Source organism: Oryctolagus cuniculus, chromosome 15, assembly GCF_964237555.1.
Source record: "Oryctolagus cuniculus chromosome 15, mOryCun1.1, whole genome shotgun sequence".
NCBI classification, from domain to species: domain Eukaryota; kingdom Metazoa; phylum Chordata; class Mammalia; order Lagomorpha; family Leporidae; genus Oryctolagus; species Oryctolagus cuniculus.
The window spans coordinates 2,064,981-2,087,500 of NC_091446.1; the positions used below are offsets into that span (position 1 = coordinate 2,064,981).

The 22,520-nt window shown below is 53.8% G+C and overlaps 1 protein-coding gene and 1 long non-coding RNA gene across 6 annotated transcripts in view; one reads left to right on the forward strand and one right to left on the reverse strand.

Annotated features, from left to right (window-relative positions):
- Positions 1-5,651: 5,651 nt before the first annotated feature.
- LOC108175771 (uncharacterized) lies at positions 5,652-6,672 on the reverse strand. Its single transcript, XR_001792433.3, has 2 exons — positions 6,555-6,672; positions 5,652-6,308 (listed from the first exon to the last, which is right to left on the reverse strand). It is a non-coding gene; the product is annotated as an uncharacterized lncRNA (long non-coding RNA).
- A 595-nt stretch (positions 6,673-7,267) lies between these two features.
- Positions 7,268-22,520, forward strand: part of C15H10orf143 (chromosome 15 C10orf143 homolog) — a 103,539-nt gene continuing 88,286 nt past the window's right edge. For all 5 annotated transcript variants that reach the window (XR_011382724.1, XR_011382725.1, XR_011382726.1 and 2 more), the window contains exon 1: positions 7,268-7,395. Coding sequence is in view for 2 of the 5 variants with exons in the window: in XM_070058273.1 (XP_069914374.1) it covers positions 7,327-7,395 (69 nt within the window). In the remaining 3 variants the exon portion in view is untranslated. The remainder of the gene's footprint in view (positions 7,396-22,520) is intronic.

A 22,520-nucleotide genomic window follows, 5' to 3' on the forward strand; every position in this document is an offset into this window, starting at 1 on the left:
ATCACCTGAACTGGTGAGAGCCGTTCAGCACTCAGCCTTCGCGGTCTCCCGTCATTCCTCTGAAGCACATTCGCAAGTTCAGAAAATAATCCAGGGAACTGACTTAGGGCACAAAGCTCTGCGTGTTATCATCACGGAAGCTGAAAACCGGTTTGCTTTTTTTGCCTCAACAAAGTACTCCTGGATTACTGCATGGATTACATTTAGAGAAACCTGATCCTGGGTTTTGCCATAAAGGAAAATTCAGCCTAAGGTAAAATAACGTTGGAACAAAACCACAGCCTCACCAAATCAGGTGTGGACTGTCCAGGGAGAAGGCTGTACTTCAGCTTCTAGTCTTCTTAGGGGACAACAGCCTGCCCTGCCTACAGCCAGAGGGAGGGACACGGGTCAGAGACCTGGGCCCTGCAGAGCTTGGGCCCCTCCCAACCAGCTGGTTTCAGACATGTTGGTGTGCACCCAGGTATCTGTGCAATTGCTACAGCTCCGTGGGGTGAGCACACACGGGCTGAGGGAGGGTGCGCATCCTCACGTCTCATCCTCCCCAGGCTTGGGGCCTGGGCCGCCAACCGCGGCGCGGAGGGGCCGGGGCAGTGGCACCTGCTCCTGGAGGCCTCCCTGGGGCTTGAGCAGCTATCACACAGCCAGCTCCACGGAACCTGCCACTCCTCCACACTGGGCCCCGCCCATGCTAGGCCCAGGGACACAGGTCACTGGAGCGCCCCTGCTGTGTCCAGGAGAGAGCGTGGCCAGCGCGACGGAAAGCAGGTGGCTTCTCTGGGGGCTGAAGTCAGAGCAGGAGCTACCAGAGGCGACACTTGACAATGAAGGGACGGCCTGTGGGATCAACAGACGGTGGTAGCAGCTTGGCCATGGTGGAGGGGCCAGGGAGGAAAAAAGGCCAAGGTGCGAAGGGCCCTGCCCCGTGCAGGTGCAGGCCAGCTCCAAGCTGCCTCCGAGGCCACTGAGGAGGGAGCCAGGGAGGCAGCACCGCCCGAGCCTTAGGGAGACAGAAGCCCTCAGCCCTGGCACGTTGCTACACCTGCCACTCCAGACGTTCAAGAACACCCTGCCCCGCCGGCTGCGGAACGAAGGCCTGCAGGCTCCCCTTGTTCTCACGAAGACTGCAGTTGGCTGGGGGGCTTCGCACAGGAGCCGAAAGGCCACGGAGCAGCAGGAGGCGGGAAACCCACCCAGAGCTGCTACTGAAGCAGCCGCAGCCCCGGGCACGAGGGCTGACCTCTCCGAGGCCGCGTTTCTCTGGGAACAGGAAGGCAGCCCTGCCCTGTGACCTGGAGGAGGATCGAGGGGCGCCCGGGGGACTGGCGTAGTGTCTAGTTAGCCCAGTTGCTTCCCGAGTGCCTGTTGTGTGCCTGGCTCTGGACTGGACAACAGGCACAGCGTTTGGGGGACGCAAACAGAACATCTGTCAGTGCAAGGAAAAAAACCGACCCCACAGAGAGGAGCGCCAGGGAGAGCAGCAATGGGCTACTGGCTGGAGCGCTGGTGGCTGCTGGAGGTGGGGTGCTGGACCCGGCTCCCCTGCGGAGGGGACATTTCACTCAAAATCAGAAAAACATGAAGGAGCAAGCGTCTTGGTAATGGTTACTGCTGGTACAGTATCTAAGAAAACCATTCCTTATAAAGTTAAAAAATGGCCTAGCGGCAGGAGTTATGTGACAGTGCGTTAAGCCCCAGCCTGGGATAGTCACACCCGTATTGGGAAGCCTGGGATCAAATCCCACGTCTGCTTTTGATCCAGCTTCCCGCTGATGTGCCTGGCTCAAGCACTTGGGTCCCTGCCAGCCACGTGGGAGACCGGGATGAGGGTCAGGGCTCCTGGCTTTGGCCTGGCCTAGCCCCTACTGTTGTGGGCATTTGGGGAGTAAACCAGTGGATGAAAGCACTCTCTGGCCCTCTGCCTTTCAAATAAATATAAATAAATAAGCTTAAAAAACCAATAGCCTGGAGCAGTCTTTTTATTCCTTTTTACAAAAGTATTTCTTTATTTGAAAAGTAGAGTTTAGGGGCCGGCGCTGTGGCATGGCGGGTAAAGCCGCCGCCTGCAGTGCCAGCATCCCACATGGGCACCGGTTCAAGTCCCGGCTGCTCCACTTCTGATCCAGCTCTCTGCTATGGGCTGGGAAAGCAGGAGAGATGGCCCAAGTCTTTGGGCCCCTGAACCCACGTGGGAGATCGGAAGAAGCTCCTGGCTCCGGATCAGCACAGCTTTGGCTGTTGGGGAGTGAACCAGTGGATGGCAGACCTCTCTCTCTGCCTCTCCTTCTCTCTGTGCGTGTGTGTAACTCTGACTTTCAAATAAATAAATAAAAATCTAAACAACAACAAAAAGAAGAGTTGAGAGAGAGAGGAGGGAGAGACAGCTCCGCCATCGGGGGTCACTCCCCGCCGCGGTTTCCCTCCACGCCACACCACCGGCCCCTATTTTATTCCTGCTTTGCAGATGCAAGAACGGAGGCTCAGAAAAGCACGCACCCAGCGCACATCCCGTCTGGAGCCAGAAGTGAACCAACTCTCCGGAAACTTCCTGGACGCCAGGTGGCCCAGCGCTTGTGGGGAGAGAGGAGACAGCCGCACGGGGTACGGCCGACTGAGAGCTCCCCAGACTGCACAGCCGGGGTCTCACTTAAAACTCAGAGCACCCCTCTGAGGTAGGAACCAGGGGCTCCAGTTAGAGCATCTTTCTCCTGAGTCACGGCCCCTGCGGGCGGCCAGCAAGACCGCGGGACGCATGGAGAAGCAGCGTTTAGTTGTAGTCCTCCAAGCACTTCGTTTAGGTTGTGGTGAGCACTTGCCAGCGTGGCCGTTTTCGGCGTGTGTGAAGTGCTCACACACTTAGTGTAAGCCAGTCACCACCGCCCACCCCCAGAACTCCTTCATTCTCCCAGACTAAAGCTCCTAACTCCTCCCAGCCCCGGCCCCACCGTTCCACCCCGACTGGTGCCGCTGCTCCAGGACCTCAGAGAGGGGACTCGGAGTCTGGTTTGTGACTGATTCCCTCTCCTTGGTATGATGCCTTCCAGCCCATCCACCCTGGCCATCAGTGGACGCGTGGGCCCTCCCCCCTGTTGGCTCCTGTGGGTGATCCCGCTCTGACACGCGTGTACACACCTAGTGCCTGCTCTCCGCTGCCCCCCTTCCACCCATGAGAGGAGCTGGGGGCGTCTCTGTCCCATCCCCACCAGCAGGGTGCAGGGGAGCCAATGTCCTCACATCCGAGCAGGCACTTCTTTTATCTTTCTAAAAGGTTTATTTATTTGAAAGGCAGAGTTACTGGGGGCAGGGGGAGGAGAGGGAGAGGGAGAGAAGTCGTCCATCCACTGGTTTATTCCAAACGGACCATTTGTTACAAATGGTCACCATGGCCGGGGATGGTGGGTGGCAGGAGCCCAAGTCCTCAGCCATCTTCCACTGCTTTCCCAAGCGTATCCAACTCGACGAGGGGATCACAAGTGGAGCCGTTGGGACCTGAGCCAGGCACGCACACGGTGCCAGCACCCAGGTGGCGCCTGCGTTCCGCACCACAGCCAGCCTTCTCTCTTTTCTCGCCCTGATGGCTGAGAAGTGGGCCCCAACCTGGTTTTGATGTGTTTCCCTAATGAATAACGGTATTGATTGTATTTTCATGTACTTACTGGGCATTTGTGTATTTCCTCTGGCAAAATCTCTATTCAAGTTGTTAATTTTTTTAAATGATATTTGAAAGGTAGAGTGACAAAGAGAGCAGAGACAGAGAGGTGTCTTCCTTCTGCTGGTTCACTCCTGAAATGCCCACCGTAGCCAGGAGCCAGCAACTCCATCTGGGGCTGCTACATGAGTGGCAGGAGCCCAAGACTTTGGGCGTTAGCAGGACGCGAGATCAGAAGCAGAGTGTTGGGTCTTGAACCAGGCACTTTGATACGGGCTGCAGGTATCCCAAGAGGCGGCTTAACCTGTTGTGCTGCAACACCCACCCCATTTTGTCAATTTGTCCTTTTTTAATTATTTGCTGCTAATTTTGTAGATAATCTTTATAAAGTTCGGATAGTAACTCCCTAGCAGATATATGATTTGCAAATATTTTCTCTGATTCATGGATTGCCTTTTCACTGTAATAGTGCATTTGGGGCACAAATTTTAGATTTTGATGTAATCCAATTTAACTTTTTTCGCTGTGCTTTTGCATAATATGCGAGAATCTAATATCATGAACCTTTCCCATATTTTATTCTAATAGTTAATACATTCACTTAGAATTTTAAAATAACAAGCACTTTAAGGCATCATTTATAAATGGAGACACGGGGAATTCACATACAGCAGCGAAGGCTGGTGTACGTCCCGGCCGGCACCAAGTGACGCACGCTCAGCAGTGTGCTGCACTGCACGTCCTTCTGAACATGCCCACGGCCGGACCCCGCGTGACCCAGCGGTCGCTCGGGCCATCTGTTCAAGACATCAGGCCCCGAAGCGGGTTCTCACACAAGGCTGAAGCCCGAGCTGTTTACTTGTAAGATCTCACCTTCTGAGAAACCAGGAGAGAGATGAGAGTTAGATCCCAGTAAGCCAACAAGATTCCTCTCGCACCCCTGAAGGAAGGGAACCCTGGAGCAGCCCATCTGCAATGTGTCGTCCTGCTTCCCCTGCCGTCCGCCTGCAGCTCCCCAGCTCTGCCCGGGCCGTCACAGCACCTTACGTGTGAGGACTGGAAGCTGCCTGGCTCCTGAGTCACTAATGAAGACAATTCAACCTCAGGAAGGAAATGCGTCGAAGTGTTTGTTCTCAGCCCATCTAAGCAGCAGCAGTGACACTGACCCTGGCTAACAGGGCAAACCGTCTCCTCTACACCGCAGGACCGGAGACCGCCAAGCAGACACAGCACATTCTATCCAACTCGCAAACACTCTAAAAAGCTTGATTTTTCCTGCGTTTGACACAAACCCTGTTGGGCACTGCCTAAAATCTCCGTTACAATACGGCGCCTGCGGCTGCCGCGGTTAAGCTACAGGAGATCAGAACACCGGCAGGGATAGGTCCACTCTGGTTCCGGACACGTGGACGGTGCGTGATCCCTATACTTCGCTTAAGGTGCCCTGTGCGTGGCCCACCCACGCCTGCGTGATCTTTTCTGATTGGCTCCCCTACTGCGCGCATCCTTCGTAAACTTTCTAATAAGCCTGCACACTTCCTCAACAGAGCGTTCCTGCTTCCACAGAGCCCACGGGCTTGTGGTGTGTCCTTCACCCGTGGACCTACCCTTCCTGTTCACCTTGTTGGGGAGTGTCTGCACTGGGCCCTGCTGGTCAGGGCCAGCTTCGGGCATGAGACCCAACAAAACCCACTTGAATTGAGAATACTTAGTCTCTGTATATCCCATGTAGGCTGAATATCTGAGAACATTCATATATTTTAGCTGCCAAAGTATTATTTGATTAGAGGGGTAGTCCCAGATACTCCTAGGGTGTTTCATGAAATACAGTGCACACATCACCCTTTTAAACAACTCAAAATACTCAGTTTGTTTGGCTTAGAAATGTAAAAATCCTGAATTTCAAGACACCATCAACAGAAAAGTCAAGGCCCAAGAGAAGTGATTTGTCTACCATACAACCAATGGAAGGATAGCTCAGGACATAAAGAGAATTCAAATGTTAACAAGAAAAGGATGAACTATTTAATGGTTACTAATTAAGGAGACGTAAAATTAGCATAGTTATTCCCGTACACAACCTTCAGCGGTACAGGAGGGGCTGGCCTGTGGGCAGCCTTAAGCTGCAGCTTGCGGGCGGCATCCACCCGGGAGCGCAGGTTCCAGTCCTGGCTGCTCCGCTCCAGATCCGGCTTCCTGCTGACACCTGATGGGCGCTCGGGCGCCTGCACCCACGTGGGAGGCCCGGATGGAGCGATGGAGCTCCCGGCTCCCGGCTGTTGGCCGCTTGGTAAGCGACCCAGTGCACGAAAGATCTCCCTCTCCCTCTTGTCTCTCTTTCAAGTAAATTTTTAAAAAATCAGCTGGAGAGAGAAGCAGTAAGAAGAATAATTTTTAAACACACCGCTGATCCACAAAGGCAAGACCTTTAGAATTACAGACACCAAAAAAAAAAAAAAAAAAAAAAAAAAAAAAAAAAAAAAATCCTGGATTCCAGGAGCACCCGCAGCCCCGCGGGTTCCGAGGGAACACCGCACCAGCGTTGGCGGTGGCGGCGCATCCGACTTCCAGTCCTTAATTTATGTCACGCACCCTCCCGCGTGCCCTGGACAGGGTACTTGCAGAAACACGTGGAAGCACGGAGTTAAAGCATGCTTACCTGGGTGCAAAAAATTTTAAAATTCAGTTTTTTTTAATAACACGCATTTCCCAAGAAAGCTCCTGAGACGCTCGGCACGCATGGGCTGCACACGGTCTGCACCAACAGACTCCTCCCCGCCCCGTCCCCCCCAGGCTTCCCGACGAAGACACCGAGGCGGCCCGAGCGCGGGGTCCTGGGAGCGAACGCAGGAGACCCCCGCCCCGCCGGGGACCAGGCGGCCCCCCGCGCCCAGCCGGATCTCACCCGCTGCCGGCCTGGCTCTGCCCAAGGACCACCGCGGCTAAAACCGTCAAAAAGTAGGGCCTGGGTGCGGGAGCCCCGCGGCACGACCGCCGCGGACGCGGGCAGCCCCTCGGCGGCCGGCCGGGCCTCAGTTTCCCCTACTGCGCGGCCAGCGGACCCGCGGCCCTCCAGCCCGGAGGCGGAGCAGGGCACCTCCGGGGCGCTCCCCACTGCAGACCACGCAGACACCGACTCCAGACCACGCCGGCACGCGCAGTCCAGAGCCGGCCGCCACTCCGGAAGTGAGGAGGCCGCCCCGGGACTACAACTCCCAGCGACGCCCCACGGCAGCCTCGGCCGTAATGATTGGCCTGCCGCGCCATCTGTCAGCCACAGGAAGAAGGCTGCTGATAGGGCGCAGGGGCCAATCAGAAGGCAGAGGAGGCGGGCATTGCTCCATCCTCTGGAGACCGGCAGTCAAGACGTGGCGGGGATCCTGAAGTGGGTTCCTCGGGACCTGCGGTTGATTCTGTGAACCGAGAAAGGACATACTGGCCAATCGTCGCTAAAGACTGACCTGGAGAGACGCGCGAGCCCCACAGGGCCCTAGTCCCCAGGAGACTCGGGCCTCCACTACTCCTGCCTGCGGCCACCGCCTCGGAGGCTCACGTGCTGCCCTCGACGCCCCACCCCTTCCGCCTCCTCATTGGCTCTCACGGGACACGTGCGGAAGGGGGTGTGGCCGTGGGCGCGGCGGGAGCGAGGACCCGCGTGGACTCGGGCTCGAGGCCGCATGGACGCCCTTGCGCTGGGCCGGTGGCGACGGCGGAGGCAGGAGGAGCTCCAGCTTCCGGGGGAAGCGGTGAGCCCTGGGGCCTCGGCGTCAGGGAGGGGATGGCGGGCGGGCGCGCGCGCGGGGGAGCCCCCGGCGGGCCTTGCACTTCCCGGCTCGGCCCTTCCTGTGAGGCGAGCGGGCGGGTCTCCCGCGCACACCTGCCGGGAGGGGCGGGGCCTGAGGTGGGCGGGGCGCCGTGCGCCTGCGCAGACAGGCGGGACCCGGGCCCGCGGAGCCTGGGGTCTTCCCCGTGCGCCCCCGCGTCTGGACGCCGTAGTCGCCCGCGGAGCGCCTCAGGGCGTGCCCGGCCGCCCTGGCCGAGAGAACGGGGTGATGGGCTGGTGACGGAGGAGCGCACCCGGAGCCGGGGTGGGGTCTAAGTGAGACTCCCGGGAGGGGCAGGGGTCGGCAGGCCGGGGCTGCGGGAGCGAAGCGTTCCGGGGAAGGGGCGCCGTCCCTAAGCTTGCGGCGGGGACTGCGGCTCCTGGCTGACTGGCCCCCGCCTCTGCGTGCGGGTCAGCTGCGGCTTGAGCGGCCGCTGTCCGGCCTTTGCTCTGTGTTCCTGTGTGCTGAGTGCGGGGTCGGGCTTCCCGGTTATTCCAGGCAGCGTTTTCTACGGTCACAGAGTGACCGCTCCGTGTGCTGCGCTGTCGCCCCCCGGTCCCAGCGGCTGAGTGAGTAGGGTCTGTGGAGGTGAGCAGGGTCCCCGAGGGTCATCGGGGACCTGCATTCCTTCCTGACGCCGCCCCGGGTCAGGCCCCCTGTCCGAGACCGTGGTCCCCTGTCCGAGCTGTCCCCACCGCAGGAGAGCAGGGTGACGGGCGAGACCGTGGTCCCTTGTCCGAGCTGTCCCCACCGCCGTGTGCTGAGAGCAGGGTGACGGGCGAGACCGTGGTCCCCTGTCCGAGCTGTCCCCACCGCCGTGTGCTGAGAGCAGGGTGACGGGCGAGGCCGTGGTCCCCTGTCCGAGCTGTCCCCACCGCAGGAGAGCAGGGTGACGGGCGAGACCGTGGTCCCCTGTCCGAGCTGTCCCCACCGCAGGAGAGCAGGGTGACGGGCGAGACCGTGGTCCCCTGCCCGAGCTGTCCCCACCGCAGGAGAGCAGGGTGACGGGCGAGACCGTGGTCCCCTGTCCGAGCTGTCCCCACCGCAGGAGAGCAGGGTGACGGGCGAGACCGTGGTCCCCTGTCCGAGTTTACTGCTCAGCGGCGCTCCGGAGGCGGAAGGCGGTGCTGACCCGAGTGAGGGCCCCGGCTGCAGCAGTGCTGGGAGGGAGGGCCGGCAGGTGCAGCAGGGTCCTGTGAAGGGAGGAGCCCCCAGGCTGTCACCAGAGCTCCTGGGAGCACAGTCCTGCTGTCCATCCAAGGGGGAGATGGGAGAAAGGGATGAATTCCTGGTAGCCAGCGCCGGGCTTTCCTTGTCTGGGGCCCATTTCCTGCAGATGTAACAGACAACGCTGGTCGCGGGGTGTTCACTGTTTAGATCTCCCAGTAACTTTTATTATTCCGGGCGTGAATGAAGGAACTGGTGTACAGAGAAGTTAATGTCCTGGCCTTAGCGGGTGGAGGAGTTGGGTCTTAAACCCCAGCCGAGTGGCCCCTGAGCCTGCCGCATTGACCACTGGGCCACCCAGCTCCCCACCTGAGGCTTCACAGCGGTGAACTCGCTGGCCACCGTGAGTGACGAGAGGTGCCCCGCCGGGGCTGTGGGGACAGGGAGCCGGAGTCCGCTCTCCATCAGCGAGCTCGGGATGAGCTCGGGGTGGCTGGACGGGGGGAACGTGAGTGACAGGAGTGGCGGGAATTGAGTGCCGCCCTCGGGGTTGCAGTGCTTCCTGACCGTTGCCAAGAAGAGTGAGTTGGACGTCTTACTGCCCTGGTGTGTATCGCCTCTTATTTGATAAAGGTCTTGTTTGTGTCGCACTGTGTCCTGGTCTTTGATCTAATAATCCAGATGGAGTTCAATAAAGTATCCAAGTTCTCGTCCCAGTTTGTTCTCTCTCTCTCCCCTTCTTCCTTTCCCTGTCCGCCCCACTGCACACACGCAGAGGTACGCACACACACGTCCATGTACACACGCACACACACGTGCACACAGACACACACCCCTCCAGAGTTTGTTTACGGAGCAACCACAGCTGTTTTCCTCTTGTGTTCTGACCTGGTGATGGTGCTGTCTGCGCTCGTGGCCACCATCAGAGTTTTGGAAAATGCAGGGCCCAGACCCATCTCTAACGGCCTTGCGAGTGACCCTCGGGCAGAGGCGGCCACCTCCTGTAATGCTGAGTGTCCTGGCCACCACGTGTCCTTGCAGTGAGCTCAGCTGCTGCGGTCCAGGTGTCGCCGTTGCACAGTGTAGCGTCGGTCATTCCTGTTGGACACCGTGTTCGGGCACGGGCGGCGGCGTGTTGAATGAGACCGGGTGCCTGAAGGTCTTGGTCCAGCGTCCCCACACTCCTGGTTTGGTTTTCTCTGCGACTCCAGCGGCTGAGTCTCCGCAGAAGGCTCCCCTGCCTGCCGCGTGCTCACCAGACTCTGTGCCGGGGTGAAAGTGTGCCCAGAGCACACTCAGCCTTCACCCCTGCTGAGACGCCTCCCCGGAGCTCAGCAAGGAGCAGGTTCCCAGGGAGACCACGCCGGAGAAGCCTGGTGAAGGGCTGTGCGGTAGACAGGTGACGGGGGCTGCCTGAGGAACTGGCTCCAGCTGCTGCAGCAGCTGAGAAGTCGCACGGCGGCTTGCCTGCAGGCTGGCGACCCTGGGATGCCGGAAACTGACTTGGTCCAGGTCCAACGGCCTCAGACCCAGGCCTGAAGCCCGAGTGAGCGCCAGCAGAGGGGCGTTAGGCGTGAGTCCCGGCGTCTGGAGGCCAGCCGCTAGTGTTCCTGCAAGGACTCAAGCAAGCCCGGCTCTCGGAGCAGGGGGCCTGTCCACAGTCAGCCCTCGGAAACCGGCCAGTGGCCAGTGCCGCCAGCGCTGGGCCAGCTCTTCCCATCTGCTCCACTCAGACCATGCTGACTGCCTTTGGAAGCCCCTCACAGACACACCCAAGATACCTGCTTTCTAGGTGCCCCTTAATCTAGCTAAGCTGACGCCTAAAAGTAACTGTCACACCTGGGCCGGACAGTGGAGTTAGTGTCTCCTGGATTAATCTGCATTGATCCAAGATCTTTTTCTTTAAAAAAAAAAATTTATTTGAAAGAGAGAGGTAGGGAGAGGGAGAGGTCTTCCATCCACTGGTTCACTCCCCAAATGGCCACAACAGCTGGGGCTGGGTCAGGTGGGAGCCAGAAGATTCGTTCAGGTCATCCCATGTGGGTTCAGAGGCCCAAAGACTTGGGCCGTCCTGTGTCGCTTTCCCAGGCACGTTAGCAGGGAGCTGGATTGGAAGTGGAGCAACTGAGACAAGAACCGGCACCCATACGGGATGCTAGCACTGCAGGCGGCAGCTTTACCCGCTACGCCATAGCACCGGCCCTTTCTTTTTTAAAAAAATATTTATTTATTTGAAAGAGTTACAGAGAGGGAAGGGAGAAACAGAGAAAAACATCTGTCTTCCATCCTCTGGTTCACTCCCTGAATGGACACACCGGTCAGGACTGGACCAGACCAGAGCCTAGAGGTTCGTCCAGGTCTCCCACATGGTGCAGGGCCCAAGCGTTTGGGCCGTCTTCCAGTGCTTTTCCCAGGCCATAGCCGGGAGCTGGATCAGAAGTGGAGCAGCTGGGACAGGCAGGACGGGCACCGGAGCCCTGCCAGCATCGCGGGCGGCAGTGATATTCACAACACACATGCCAGCCCCAAGATCTTTTCCTCTGGCTTTTGAGTGTGAGGGATAGGTGGCCCTTTTCTTCTGTAAATTCTCTCCATTCTTTGTCACTGTCCTTTAGAAATAGATTTTAGGGGCTGGCAGTGTGGTGCAGTGGATTAAAGCCCTGGCCTGAAGCGCCGGCATCCCATGTGGGCACCGGTTCTAGTCCCGGCTGCTCCTCTTCTGATCCAGCTCTCTGCTGTGGCCTGAGAAAGCAGTGGAGGATGGCCCAAGTCCTTGGGCCCCTGCACCCGCGTGAGAGGCCTGGAAGAAGCTCCTGGCTCCTGGCTTCGGATCAGCACAGCTCTGGCCATTGCGGCCATCTGGGGAGTGAACAAAGTGGATGGAAGACCTCTCTCTCTGTCTACCTCTCTCTATAACACTGTCTTTCAAATAAATAAAATAAATCTTAAAAAGATTTTAAGGATACGTTGGCTCATTTCTTGGCCGTATAAGTATTTGACTTACCATTTTTGTTTCTTTGTACTTAATAGTATATTTGGGGTATAATTTGAAGTATACCCAATTGTACATATAGTATTTAAAGTGTGCAATTTGGTATTTTGGCTGTTGTAAACAATACTCTGAAATCCATGCCCAAGTGTTTTTTAAAATATTTTATTTATTTGAGAGGTGTTGTTACAGACAGAGGGAGAAACAGAGCGAGAGGTCTTCTATCCACTGGTTCACTCCCTAGATGGCCATAATGGCTGGACCTGAGCCGATCCGAAGCCAGGAGCCAGGAGCTTCTTCCAGGTCTCCCATGAGGGTGAGGGTCCCAAGCACTTGGGCCATCTTCTATTGCTTTCCCAGGCCATAGCAGGGAGCTGGATAGGAAGAGGAGCAGCCAGGAGTTGAACCGGTGCCCACATGGGGTTCTGGTGCCACAGGGGGAGACTTAGCTCACAGTGCCACAGCGCTGGCCCCATGTACACATTTTTAAAAAATCTTTATTTGGCCGGTGCCGCGGCTCACTAGGCTAATCCTCCGCCTAGCGGCGCCGGCACACCGGGTTCTAGTCCCGGTCGGGGCGCCGGATTCTGTCCCGCTTGCCCCTCTTCGAAGCCAGCTCTCTGCTGTGGCCAGGGAGTGCAGTGGAGGATGGCCCAAGTGCTTGGGCCCTGCACCCCATGGGAGACCAGGAGAAGCGCCTGGCTCCTGCCATCAGATCAGCGCGGTGCGCCGGCCGCAGTGCGCCGGCCGCGGCGGCCATTGGAGGGTGAACCAATGGCAAAGGAAGACCTTTCTCTCTGTCTCTCCCTCTCTCACTGTCCACTCTGCCTGTCAAAAAAAAAAAAATTATTTATTTGAGAGGCATAGTTACAGAGAGGTCTTCCATCTGCTGACTCACTTCCCACATGGCCGCAACGGGCAGAGATGGGCTGGTCAGGAGCCGCGAGCTTCTTCCAGGTCTCCCCTGTGGGGCAGGGGTGGCCCTCTCTGCTACTTTCCCAGGCCACAGCAGGGAGCTGGATCAGAAGAGGAGCAGCCGGGACTCGAACTGGTGTCTGAATGGGATGCTGGCACTGCAGACAGGGGCTTAGCCTACTACACCACAGCACCGGCCCCATGGACAGACCTTTTCTTTGACGTTTCCTTTCTCTTGGGTGTTTACGCAGCTTTGGAATTTCTAGGTCATACGCTCGAGGAACTGCCAGTTTGTGGTACAAGGTTTATGTGCCCATCAGCCCAGTTTACGTGCCCATCAGCCCTGTGTAAGTGTTCCGATTTCTCCACCTCCTCGACAACACTTGTCATTTGTGTGGTGGATTACGGCCGTCCTAAGTGGATGTGCGGTGTCACCTCCCTGGGCTTCTGATTTGCCTTTCCTGCAAGACTGGTGATGGCACTGAGCCTCTCTACGTGTTTCTTGGCCGTTTGTCCATCTCTTTAGCAGACTGTCTGTCAGGTCCTTTGCCCTTTTTAAAACTAGGTTGTCTGTCTGTTCATTGTTGAGTTGTAATAGTTCTTTATATTTCTGAGATGTAAATTCCTTATTGGATATGAGCTATGATTTGCAATCATCCCCTCCCAGTCTATCCGTGTTTTCTTCTAGGAGTCTGAGAGTTTTAGCTCTTACATTAGGTCTGTGTTCCATCTGAGTTAATTTCTGAATATGGTGTGGGGGTTCAGTTGCCTTCTTAGGTTTGTAGGTACTCAGTTTCCCAGCACCATTGTGGGAAGCACTGTTGTCTCCCCATTAATTGCCTTCGCACCCTTATTGACAATCAGTCACTGTAAATGGAAGTTTTCCCAGACTGACTCTCGTGCATTGATCAGTATCTATCCTGTGTTGGTACTGCTCTGTCTTGGTCACTGCAGCTTTGAAGTAAGTGTTGAACTCTGTCTTGACTTTGTGTTCTGTTTTCAGAATTCTGAACATTCTTGACTTTCTGATCTGAGGGCCAGCTTCTCCGTTTGTGCCCAGAGTCGGCGGGCTTTCTCAGGGATTTGTCAGATCTGCAGGTTATTGGTGGGCAGGGCCACTTCAGCAGCCTTAAGTCGTCTAATCCATGAGCATGGGATGTCTTTCCAGGCGTCATTGATTTCTCTCTATTGCTTTTCTATTTACTACCGTCCTCATTTTCACTTTGATCTTTATTGCTGCTTTTCTTCTGTTTACTTTGGATTCAGTTGCTTTTTTTTTTTTTCGAGTTTCTTAAGGCAGCAGCTGAGGTCCCTGGCTTGAGACCTTTCGTCTTTTCCACTGTAGACATTTAGTGCTATGCGTTTTCTCCAAAACACTGCTTTTATACAAATTCTAGTGCTGTTTTTAAAGATTAATTTTATTTATTTGAAAGAGTGACACAGAGGGAGAGACAGAGAGAGAGAAATCTTCTATCCACTGGTTCAGTCTTCATGGCTGCAACTAAGCCAGGTCAAAGCCAGGAGCCTGGAACTCCGTCTGGGTCTCCCTTGTGGAAGGCAGGGGCCCAAGCGCTTGGCGGTCACGCACTGCTTTCCCAGGTGCGTCAGCAGGGAGTTGGGTCGGCTGCAGGGCAGGACTCCGCTGGCGTCTGGTACGGGATACCAGCCTCTCAGGTTGCGCCATGATGGCAGCCCTAAATTTTGTTTTCCAGCTCAAAATGCTTTAAAATCTTCCGTTTAATTTCTTTGATGCATTAATTATTTAGAAGTGTGTTAGTTCCCCGAAATTCAGAGATTTTCTAGAAATCCTTCTGATAATGTTGTCTAGTTTAATTCCACTGTGGCCAGAGAACATACTTTATGATTTGGCTCCTTTAAGTGTATTGAGACTTCTTTTATGACTCCAAAGGTGAGTTTTGGGAAGTCTGGCTTCTGCTGTTTCTGACTGAAGAATTCCCTAAATGACCGGTAAGTCAGGTTGGTTGATAGTTTGATTGAAATCTACGTCCTTTATGTTTTTTCTTCATGTTCTATGAATTTTTGTGAGAAGGCATTACAGACCTCTGATGTCACTGTAGATTGTCTAGTTCTGCTTGTGGTTCATGTGAGCTCGTGAGTGGGTACAGAACCTGATGAATTTTATGTCCTTGATGAGCTGATGCTTCTCATCCTGTCTTTACTGTACTTTGTCTGATATTAGTAATTCCGGCTATCTCCTGATCACTGTTAGCATTGTATATAGTGTTGCATCGTTTTATATCTATTTGTATCTTTATATTTAAATTGAATGTCTAGTAGGCAGACTTAGTTGAGTCTGTTTATATGTATTCAACCTGATAATCTCTGCCTTTTCATTGAGCTGTTTGTTAATTTAATGTGGCTATTGAATAAGTAGATTAAAATTTATCATCTTGCTATTTGTTTTCTATTATTTGTTTACTTCTGCTTTCTCTCCCTTATTTTGGCTTAATAGGATTTTTTAAATAATGTTGTTTCCTTTATTGGCTTATTAGCATAACGTTGTTATTTGCTGTGTGATTCAGAGCATGCCTGTTCGTCCTAGACTACACAGTGCACCTTCGGGCACACTGCACCACTCCACACGTCACAGCCTCTTTCTCTCCTGTCGGCTTCTGTGCAGTTCTAGTCCTGCACTTCGATGTGTGCCGCAAGCTGGTCTTGTGTTGTTAACCATTTCTGCTTAAAAGGGTCATCTTCCTTTAAATAGGTTTCGGTAACGAGAAAAAGACCTGTTTGTCTACACAGCTGCGTTTCTGGTGCATTTGTTCCTTTGCTTAGGTCCGTGCTCCACCTGGCACCCACCTGTCGCACTTCCTCCACCATCTCCTGCAGGACAGGTCTGTCGGTGATAAAAGTTTTGAACTCTTGTGGAAAAGTCTTTATTTCACTCGTTTTTGAAAGATGTCTCCCCTGTGCATGGAATTCTACATTGATGTATTTTTTAAAGAAATCTTGAGAGACTTCTCTGTCTGGCTAGGATCGATCATTTCTAATGAGAAATATGTAGCCACTTGTCTTTGTTCCTCTGTGTATATCTTTTTGTCTCTGGCTACTTTTTTGAAGTTTTGCCGGAGGAAACAGGTTGAGCCCTTTGGTCCGTCCTTTTAGGGAGTATTAGGTCAGACTGGAGCCGGCGCAGCCTAATTGTTCCCTGCTCCCAAGGTGGGATCTTCCTGTTTAAGTCAGCTCGTGCCCCAGTAAGTGCAGGCACCCAGTGCTGTAACTTTTAACCCTTTAGGTGGTTCCTTCCCTGCCTTGGGGAAAATCCCTCACATGTATAAGCTGCTCAGTGCTCAGCCAGACACATGCAGATCTTTGTATTTCTCTCTCTACTTCTGTCTTTTTTTTTTTTTTAAGATTTATTTATTTTATTTGAGAGGCAGAGAGAGAGAGGTCTTCCATCCACTGGTTCATTCCCCAGATGGCCACAATGGCTGGAGCTGCACAGATCCGAAGCCAGGAGCTTCCTCTGGGTCTCCTCGTGGGTGCAGGGGCCCAAGGACTGGGCCATCCTCCACTGCTTTCCCAGGCCACAGCAGAGAGCTGGATCAGAGGTGGAGCAGCTGGGACTTGAACCGGCGCCCATATGGGATGGCGGCACTGCAGGCAGCGGCTTTGCCTGCTACGCCAGAGCCCTGGCCTGCTTCTGTCTTCTGTCTGGCACCTTGGCCTGAGAACTCTGGCCACCATGGCCTCCCCATACCAGGTGTCCTCGACTCAGGGAGCCCAGCAGGCTCCGCCTGGGCTCCAGGCCCAGTGCTGTTGCCCAGAGGCCCAAGGCGGTAGAGGGTGGTCACGCTCTCCCTTACCTTCTGGTCAGTTTCTCAGAATCCCTGGTTTGGTTTGTTTTGTGTGGTTTTGGTTGTTTTGTGTAGAAGAGGAAATGCAATTGCTGCAGTTTGGCCCAAAGAGTAAGTTGGATACGAGAATAAATCTAAAAGAGGAAACGCACACTCACGTGTGTGAAATCAGGCCCGAGCGTTCTGCACGGTTGGAATGTGTTCATTCTAAGTACTTTCTGTCCTTTTTGCATTTAGAATATTTTTAAGATTGTCTCATGGAAAAGTTCATGCAGACAGTGTACTGTGCAGCAACTTCACGGTTAACTCAGATTTCTGCCGTGTGACTTGTCTGTGTGGAGTTTGTCGCATCAGCTGCTGTGGCTTTGTTTGGCTGTGCTACCACCTCCCCCCTGGACTTCTCTGCTGGTTAGATGGCAGCCTGCCGACTCCCACACAGGCCCACACAGGCCAGACCTTCTGTCTGGAGATGGGCAAGTGTGGGTTTACACTGGCTTTGATGCAGCTGTGGAAACTTCGATGTGCGTGAACTGTGCAGTTCCGGTCTGAGGTTTCCACTGGTTCTCAGTGTTAGGGATAGCTGCTCCCACAGAGGGGGAGGGGAGAGCATGTGCTGCATCCCCTCCACGCTGGACCATGTACTCTCACAGTGCTAGCACTGGGACAGGTAAAGCCAATGGGATTTATTAGCAAAACCGTGGGAGCGTGTTGATGGCTCTGAGGGAGCTGGGGGGTCTGACCTGTGAAGGGAGCCGCCGAGAGGTAAACTTGCCTGTCCCCTGCTGAGCGAGGTCCCCTCCGTGCGGCCCTAGTGAATGCGAGCTGATGGTGTGGACTCCACAGAACACTCACTTGCCTTAGTTCTACGTAATTGTAACCCACTCCTCAAGAAACAGGTTATCAAACTCTCGCTTTTTAGGAGGGGTAGTCTGCGGAGCTACTTCTGCTGTCAGGTCTGCTCAGTTGAACTGCATCCGCCGTCCTCACATCTGGATGAGGAAATGGATCTGCAGTGATTCCTCTTAGCCACAGCGCTAGAAGCACACGTGCATCCTGACAGCCACACACTGTCTGTCTGATTTCTGCTTTTTGGCAGCTTGCTTTACATACGACGTGGAAAATGAGGGAAGGTCAGGAGGGAGGCAGTTCTCCGAGGCTGGGGTATTTTTCTCAGGTAGCTGCCGCTGTTACGGTGTGAACAGGATTTGGCTTCCAACGCATGCGGATATTCACACCCCGAGTCTGACGTTAACAGTCGGTAGAGCGATTGCTCGGAGTGAAGGCTGCTCCGGTTAGGGCATCTGGGAAGTGGGTAGGCCACTGTGGGTGCTCTCTGAGGGCTGTTCTCTGGAGAGGGGTGGTTATTCAAACAGCTGGGCCGAGATCCTCGACTGGCGGTGGGATCACCCCTCTGCCACCCTCCAGCCTCACCGGACACCTGAACCGATGGGGCTGTCCAGTCCCGGCTGTGAGCTTGCACCCCGCAGGCCGAGTGAACCCTCTTCCTTCCCGAGAGCGCCTCTCCGGGATCTTAGTTAAAGCAGCAGAGCTGGTTAATGCCGCGTGTTTGGCAGAGGTCCCGGAACGGCGAGACGTGGCTCTGCTTCTTTGATTACCAAAGCCCAGAACCACGTGAAGCACGTGGTAGGAATCAGAGCATACCTTTTGGTGAAGTGGAGAAATGAAGGGAGGATCACAGAATTGCATAAAATTGTCGGTGTTTTTAGAGCATCATTAATTTGAGGAATATTACAAAGCACCTGGGAAACCCCGTCAGTGTGTCACGTGATCCTTTTGTTACCAGGGCTGTAGCTCGTAGGATTTCCCATGGCTGTCATCAAGACCATGTTTCTGGGGACTGGCATTGTGAAGCAGCCGGTTGATCTGCCGCCTGCGATGCCAGCATCCCATATGAGTGCCATTTGGAGTCCCAGCTGCTCCTCTTCCGATCCAGCTCCCTGCCAGTGTGCCTGGGAGAGCTGTGGAAGATGATCCAAGTATTTGGGGCCCTGCCACCCACCTGGGAGACCCAGATGGAGCTCCTGGCTCCTGGCATTGCTTGGCCCAGCTCTGGCTCTTAGAGACATTTGGAGACTGAACCAGTGGTTGGAAGGTCGGTCTCTCTCTCTCCTCCCTCCCTTTCATATAAATAAGTAAATCCTTTTTTTTTTTTTTAATAAAAGACCATGTTGTTTAGGCTTAGAGTTTTTTGAAGTGCACAGTTAAAGGGCTTTTAGCTGTGCAGCCGTCACTGTCCAGGTTTAGAATGTCCGGTTGCCTTCAGAGCGCTCTCGGTGGGGAGGCCGCGCCCCGGACCTCAGTGACGGCTAGTCCACTCTGTCTCCATGGAATCCTTCACTGCACCTGACCTTGCTGACCGTGACCTACAAGGAAGCGTATTTCAGCAGCCTGTTCCTTTTTGTGGCTGAGTAACATTCTGTTGTTTGGATATACCACATTTTGTTTACCCATTCACCTGCTAGTGGACATTAGGGCTGGTTTTCCTTTTTGGCAAGAATAGTGCTGACAGTTCACATACAGTTGTTGTGTGGACTTGTTTTCCTGTGTTTTAGGCAGGAACCTAGGACTGAAATTGTTGGCTCTTATGGTAGATTTATGTTTAGCTTCTGAGAAACGAAACCGTTTTCCAGAGTGGCTGCACCACTTCACATCCTTCCCTGCCACCAGCAGCCGAGGCCCTGGCTCCTCTCCATCTTCATGTTGCCTGTCTTTGGTTACAGTCATGTTAGTAGGTATGACATTGTATCTCGGGGCTGGCACTGTGGCTTAGCGGGTAAAGCCGCTGGAAGGAGTTCATGGCTCCTGGCTTCGGATCGGCACAGCTCCAGCTGTTGTGGCCAATTGGGGAATGAACCAGCAGATGGAAGACCTCTCTCTCTCCCTCTCTTTCTCTCCCCCTCCCCCTCCCTTCCCCCCCACCTCTCCTTCTCTGTGTAACTCTTTCGAATAAATAAACCTTTTTTTAAAAAGATTTATTTATTTATTCGAAAGTCAGGGTTACACAGGGAGAGTAGAGGCACAGAAAGAGAGAGGTCTTCCATTCGATGGTTCACTCCCCTATTGGCCACAACGGCCAGAGCTGTGCCAATCTGAAGCCAGGAGCCAGGAGCTTCCCCCGGGTCTCCCACGCAGGTGCAGGGGCCCAAGGACTTAGGCCATCCTTCCCTGCTTTCCCAGGCCACAGCAGAGAGTTAGATTGGAAGTGGAGCAGCCAGGACTAGAACCAGCGCCCATATGGGATGCCGGTGCTTCAGGCCAGGGCGTTAACCCACTGCGCCACAGCACTGGCCCCTCAAATAAATAAATCTTTAAAAAAAATTCCCTCCAGTAGACACTGCTTGAAAGAAGCAAGGTTAAAAAAAAATGAAACTGTATCTCACTACAGTTTTTTGGTTATTTTTTAAAGATTTATTCATAAAGAGAGGGAGAGATAGAGGGGGAGAGAAGGTGAGCCCTTCCATCTGCTGGTTCACTCCCCAAATGGCCACAGTAGCCAGGGCTGGGCCAGGCTGGCGCCAGGAGCCAGAACTCCATCCGGTCTCCCACGTCCCACTGTAGCGCTGATTTACATTCCCAGTGACCGATGCAGTGGGACGTTTCATGTGCTTCTTGCTGACTCCTCTTCTAGGGTAAACTGTCGATTCAAATCTTCTTCCCATTTTAAAACCCAGCATAATTAACGTACCACGAAGTTCACTCTTCTGTGCGTAGCTCAGTGGTTTCTACCACATTTGCAGAATTGCTCAACCATCGCCGTTCTCTACTTCCAGAACATTCGCATCACCCCAGGAAGAAACCTGGTGCTCGTTAGCAGTTAGCTGTTCCCTCGCTTGTCGCCCTAAGCAACCGCCAGTCTACTTTCTGTCTTCACAGACTGGCGCATTCTGGACAGCTCCTAAAAATGGGGTCGTGGAATAGGTGGGCTCCTAGGGTATCACATTCTGTTCATCTGCTCTTGAGTTGATGGGCATCTGGGTCAGCAGCACTTTGGGGATTTTACAAGTAATGCTTTGAACGTGAACGTTCTCGTATGAGTTTGGCGTGAAGGTGTCTCCCTCTCCCGCGGGTGTCCCCGCGTGTGGAATGAGGCCCTGCGCTCCGTGCTCTGAGAGCCGCCAGACTTGAGCGGCCGCACCACTTCACGTTCCCGGCAGCACCGTGAGCTTCCCGGCGGCTCCGCGTCCTCCCCAGCTCCTGCGCGCCTGTCCTTTCGCTGTCGCCGCTGCAGTGGGTCGGAAGAGGCAGCCCGTGTGGTTTCCGTGTGCATTTTCCAAGGCCTGATGATGCAGAACCACTTTTCGTGTATTTAGTGGCCTTTGATGTACCTTTGTTGGATAAATCACTGGTCAGATCATTTGCCTGTTTAAAAATTGTGTGATCTTCTTGGCCAGTTGAGAGAGTTTTTAATATGTTTTGAATGCAAGTCCTTTATCATAGCTGTGCTGGGTAAACATTTTCTTAAAGAATGTGCCTTGTCTTTTTCATTTTTTAATGATATTATGCCTAAAAGATGTGAAGATTGATGAAATCCAATTTCCAATAGGTTTTTTAATGGGTCATGCGTGTGGGGCTGGTGCTGTGGCACAGTGGGTTAATGGGTCATGCGTGGTGTTATATCTGAGAAAGCTTTACCTTTCCTAAAACCATAAAAATTTCTCCCAATTTTTTAAACATTTTATTCATTTATTTGAAAGGCAGAGTTATAGAGAAGCAGAGGCAGAGGAGTGGGGGGAAGACATATTCTATCCACTGGTTCACTCCCTAGATGGCCACAATGGCCGGAGCTGAGCCGATCCAAAGCCAGGAGCCAGGACCCTCTTCCCGGTCTCCTATGAGGTTGCAGGCCCAAGGACTTGGGCCATCTTCTCCTGCTTTCCAGGCCGTGGCAGAGAGCTGGATCAGAAATAGAACAGCCAGGACTCGAACCAGCACCCATATGGGAGGCCGGCACTGCAGGTAGCGGCTTTACCCTCTACACCCCAGCGCTGGCCCCATCTTCCAATGTTTTCTAAGCATTTTCTACTTTCCATTCTTATATTCAGGTCTCTAATCCACATTGAGTTAATTTTGTGTGTTGAGTTAATTTTGTGTGTGATGTGTATATAACTGCTTTCCTTAAGATCCTTAATTTTAATTAGAAGAGTTAGATGATCGTATACTTACATAATGTAGCAAGCGTAAAAACTAGCCCTTAACAAGTCTGGTGTGTGCGTTTATGACTTTCTAAAAACCAAAAGTAGGGGTTGGCACTGTGGCATACGTGTGGAACAGCCACCTGCAGTGCTGGCATCCCATATGGTTCCGGTCCAAGTCCTGGCTGCTTCCCTTCCAATCCAGCTCTCTGCTGTGGCCTGGGAAAGCAGTGGAAGATGGCCCGAGTTCTTGGGCCCCTGCACCTACATGGGAGATCCTGAAGAAGTTCCTGACTCCTGGCTTCAGGTCGGCTCAGCTACAGCCATTGCGGCCAGTCGGGGTGTGGGCCAGCGGATGGAAGACCTCTCTTTCTCTCTCTGCCTCTCCTCTCTCTGTGTAGCTCTGACTTTCAAGTAAATAAATAAATCTTCAAAACAAAACAAAGGTAAGGGCATGGTTGTGCCTGCTCCCTCCAAGGCTCCTCGAGGTCACCACGCTCCTGGTGGAAGCCGCTTCCTTCCTTGTCCTTGGCTTGCTCATCTCATGTTTGTTTTCATATAAATTACGGTTTTGTGTGGATTTACCAAGGATTGCATTACCGAGTTCTAATGATTTACATTGGTATTCCACTTTATAGCATATATGAATCTATGTGGGTATATACAGCAAACATTGTGGAAAGTGGAATTGAAAGGGAAGTATTTTGGTGGGAAGATTTGGAAATCTGTACACACCGTTTTTTTTTTTTTTTTTTTTTTTTTTTTTTGACAGGCAGAGTGGACAGTGAGAGAGAGAGAGACAGAGAGAAAGGTCTTCCTTTTGCCGTTGGTTCACCCTCCAATGGCCGCCGCGGCCGGCGCACCGCGCTGATCCGATGGCAGGAGCCAGGAGCCAGGTGCTTTTCCTGGTCTCCCATGGGGTGCAGGGCCCAAGCACCTGGGCCATCCTCCACTGCACTCCCTGGCCACAGCAGAGAGCTGGCCTGGAAGAGGGGCAACCGG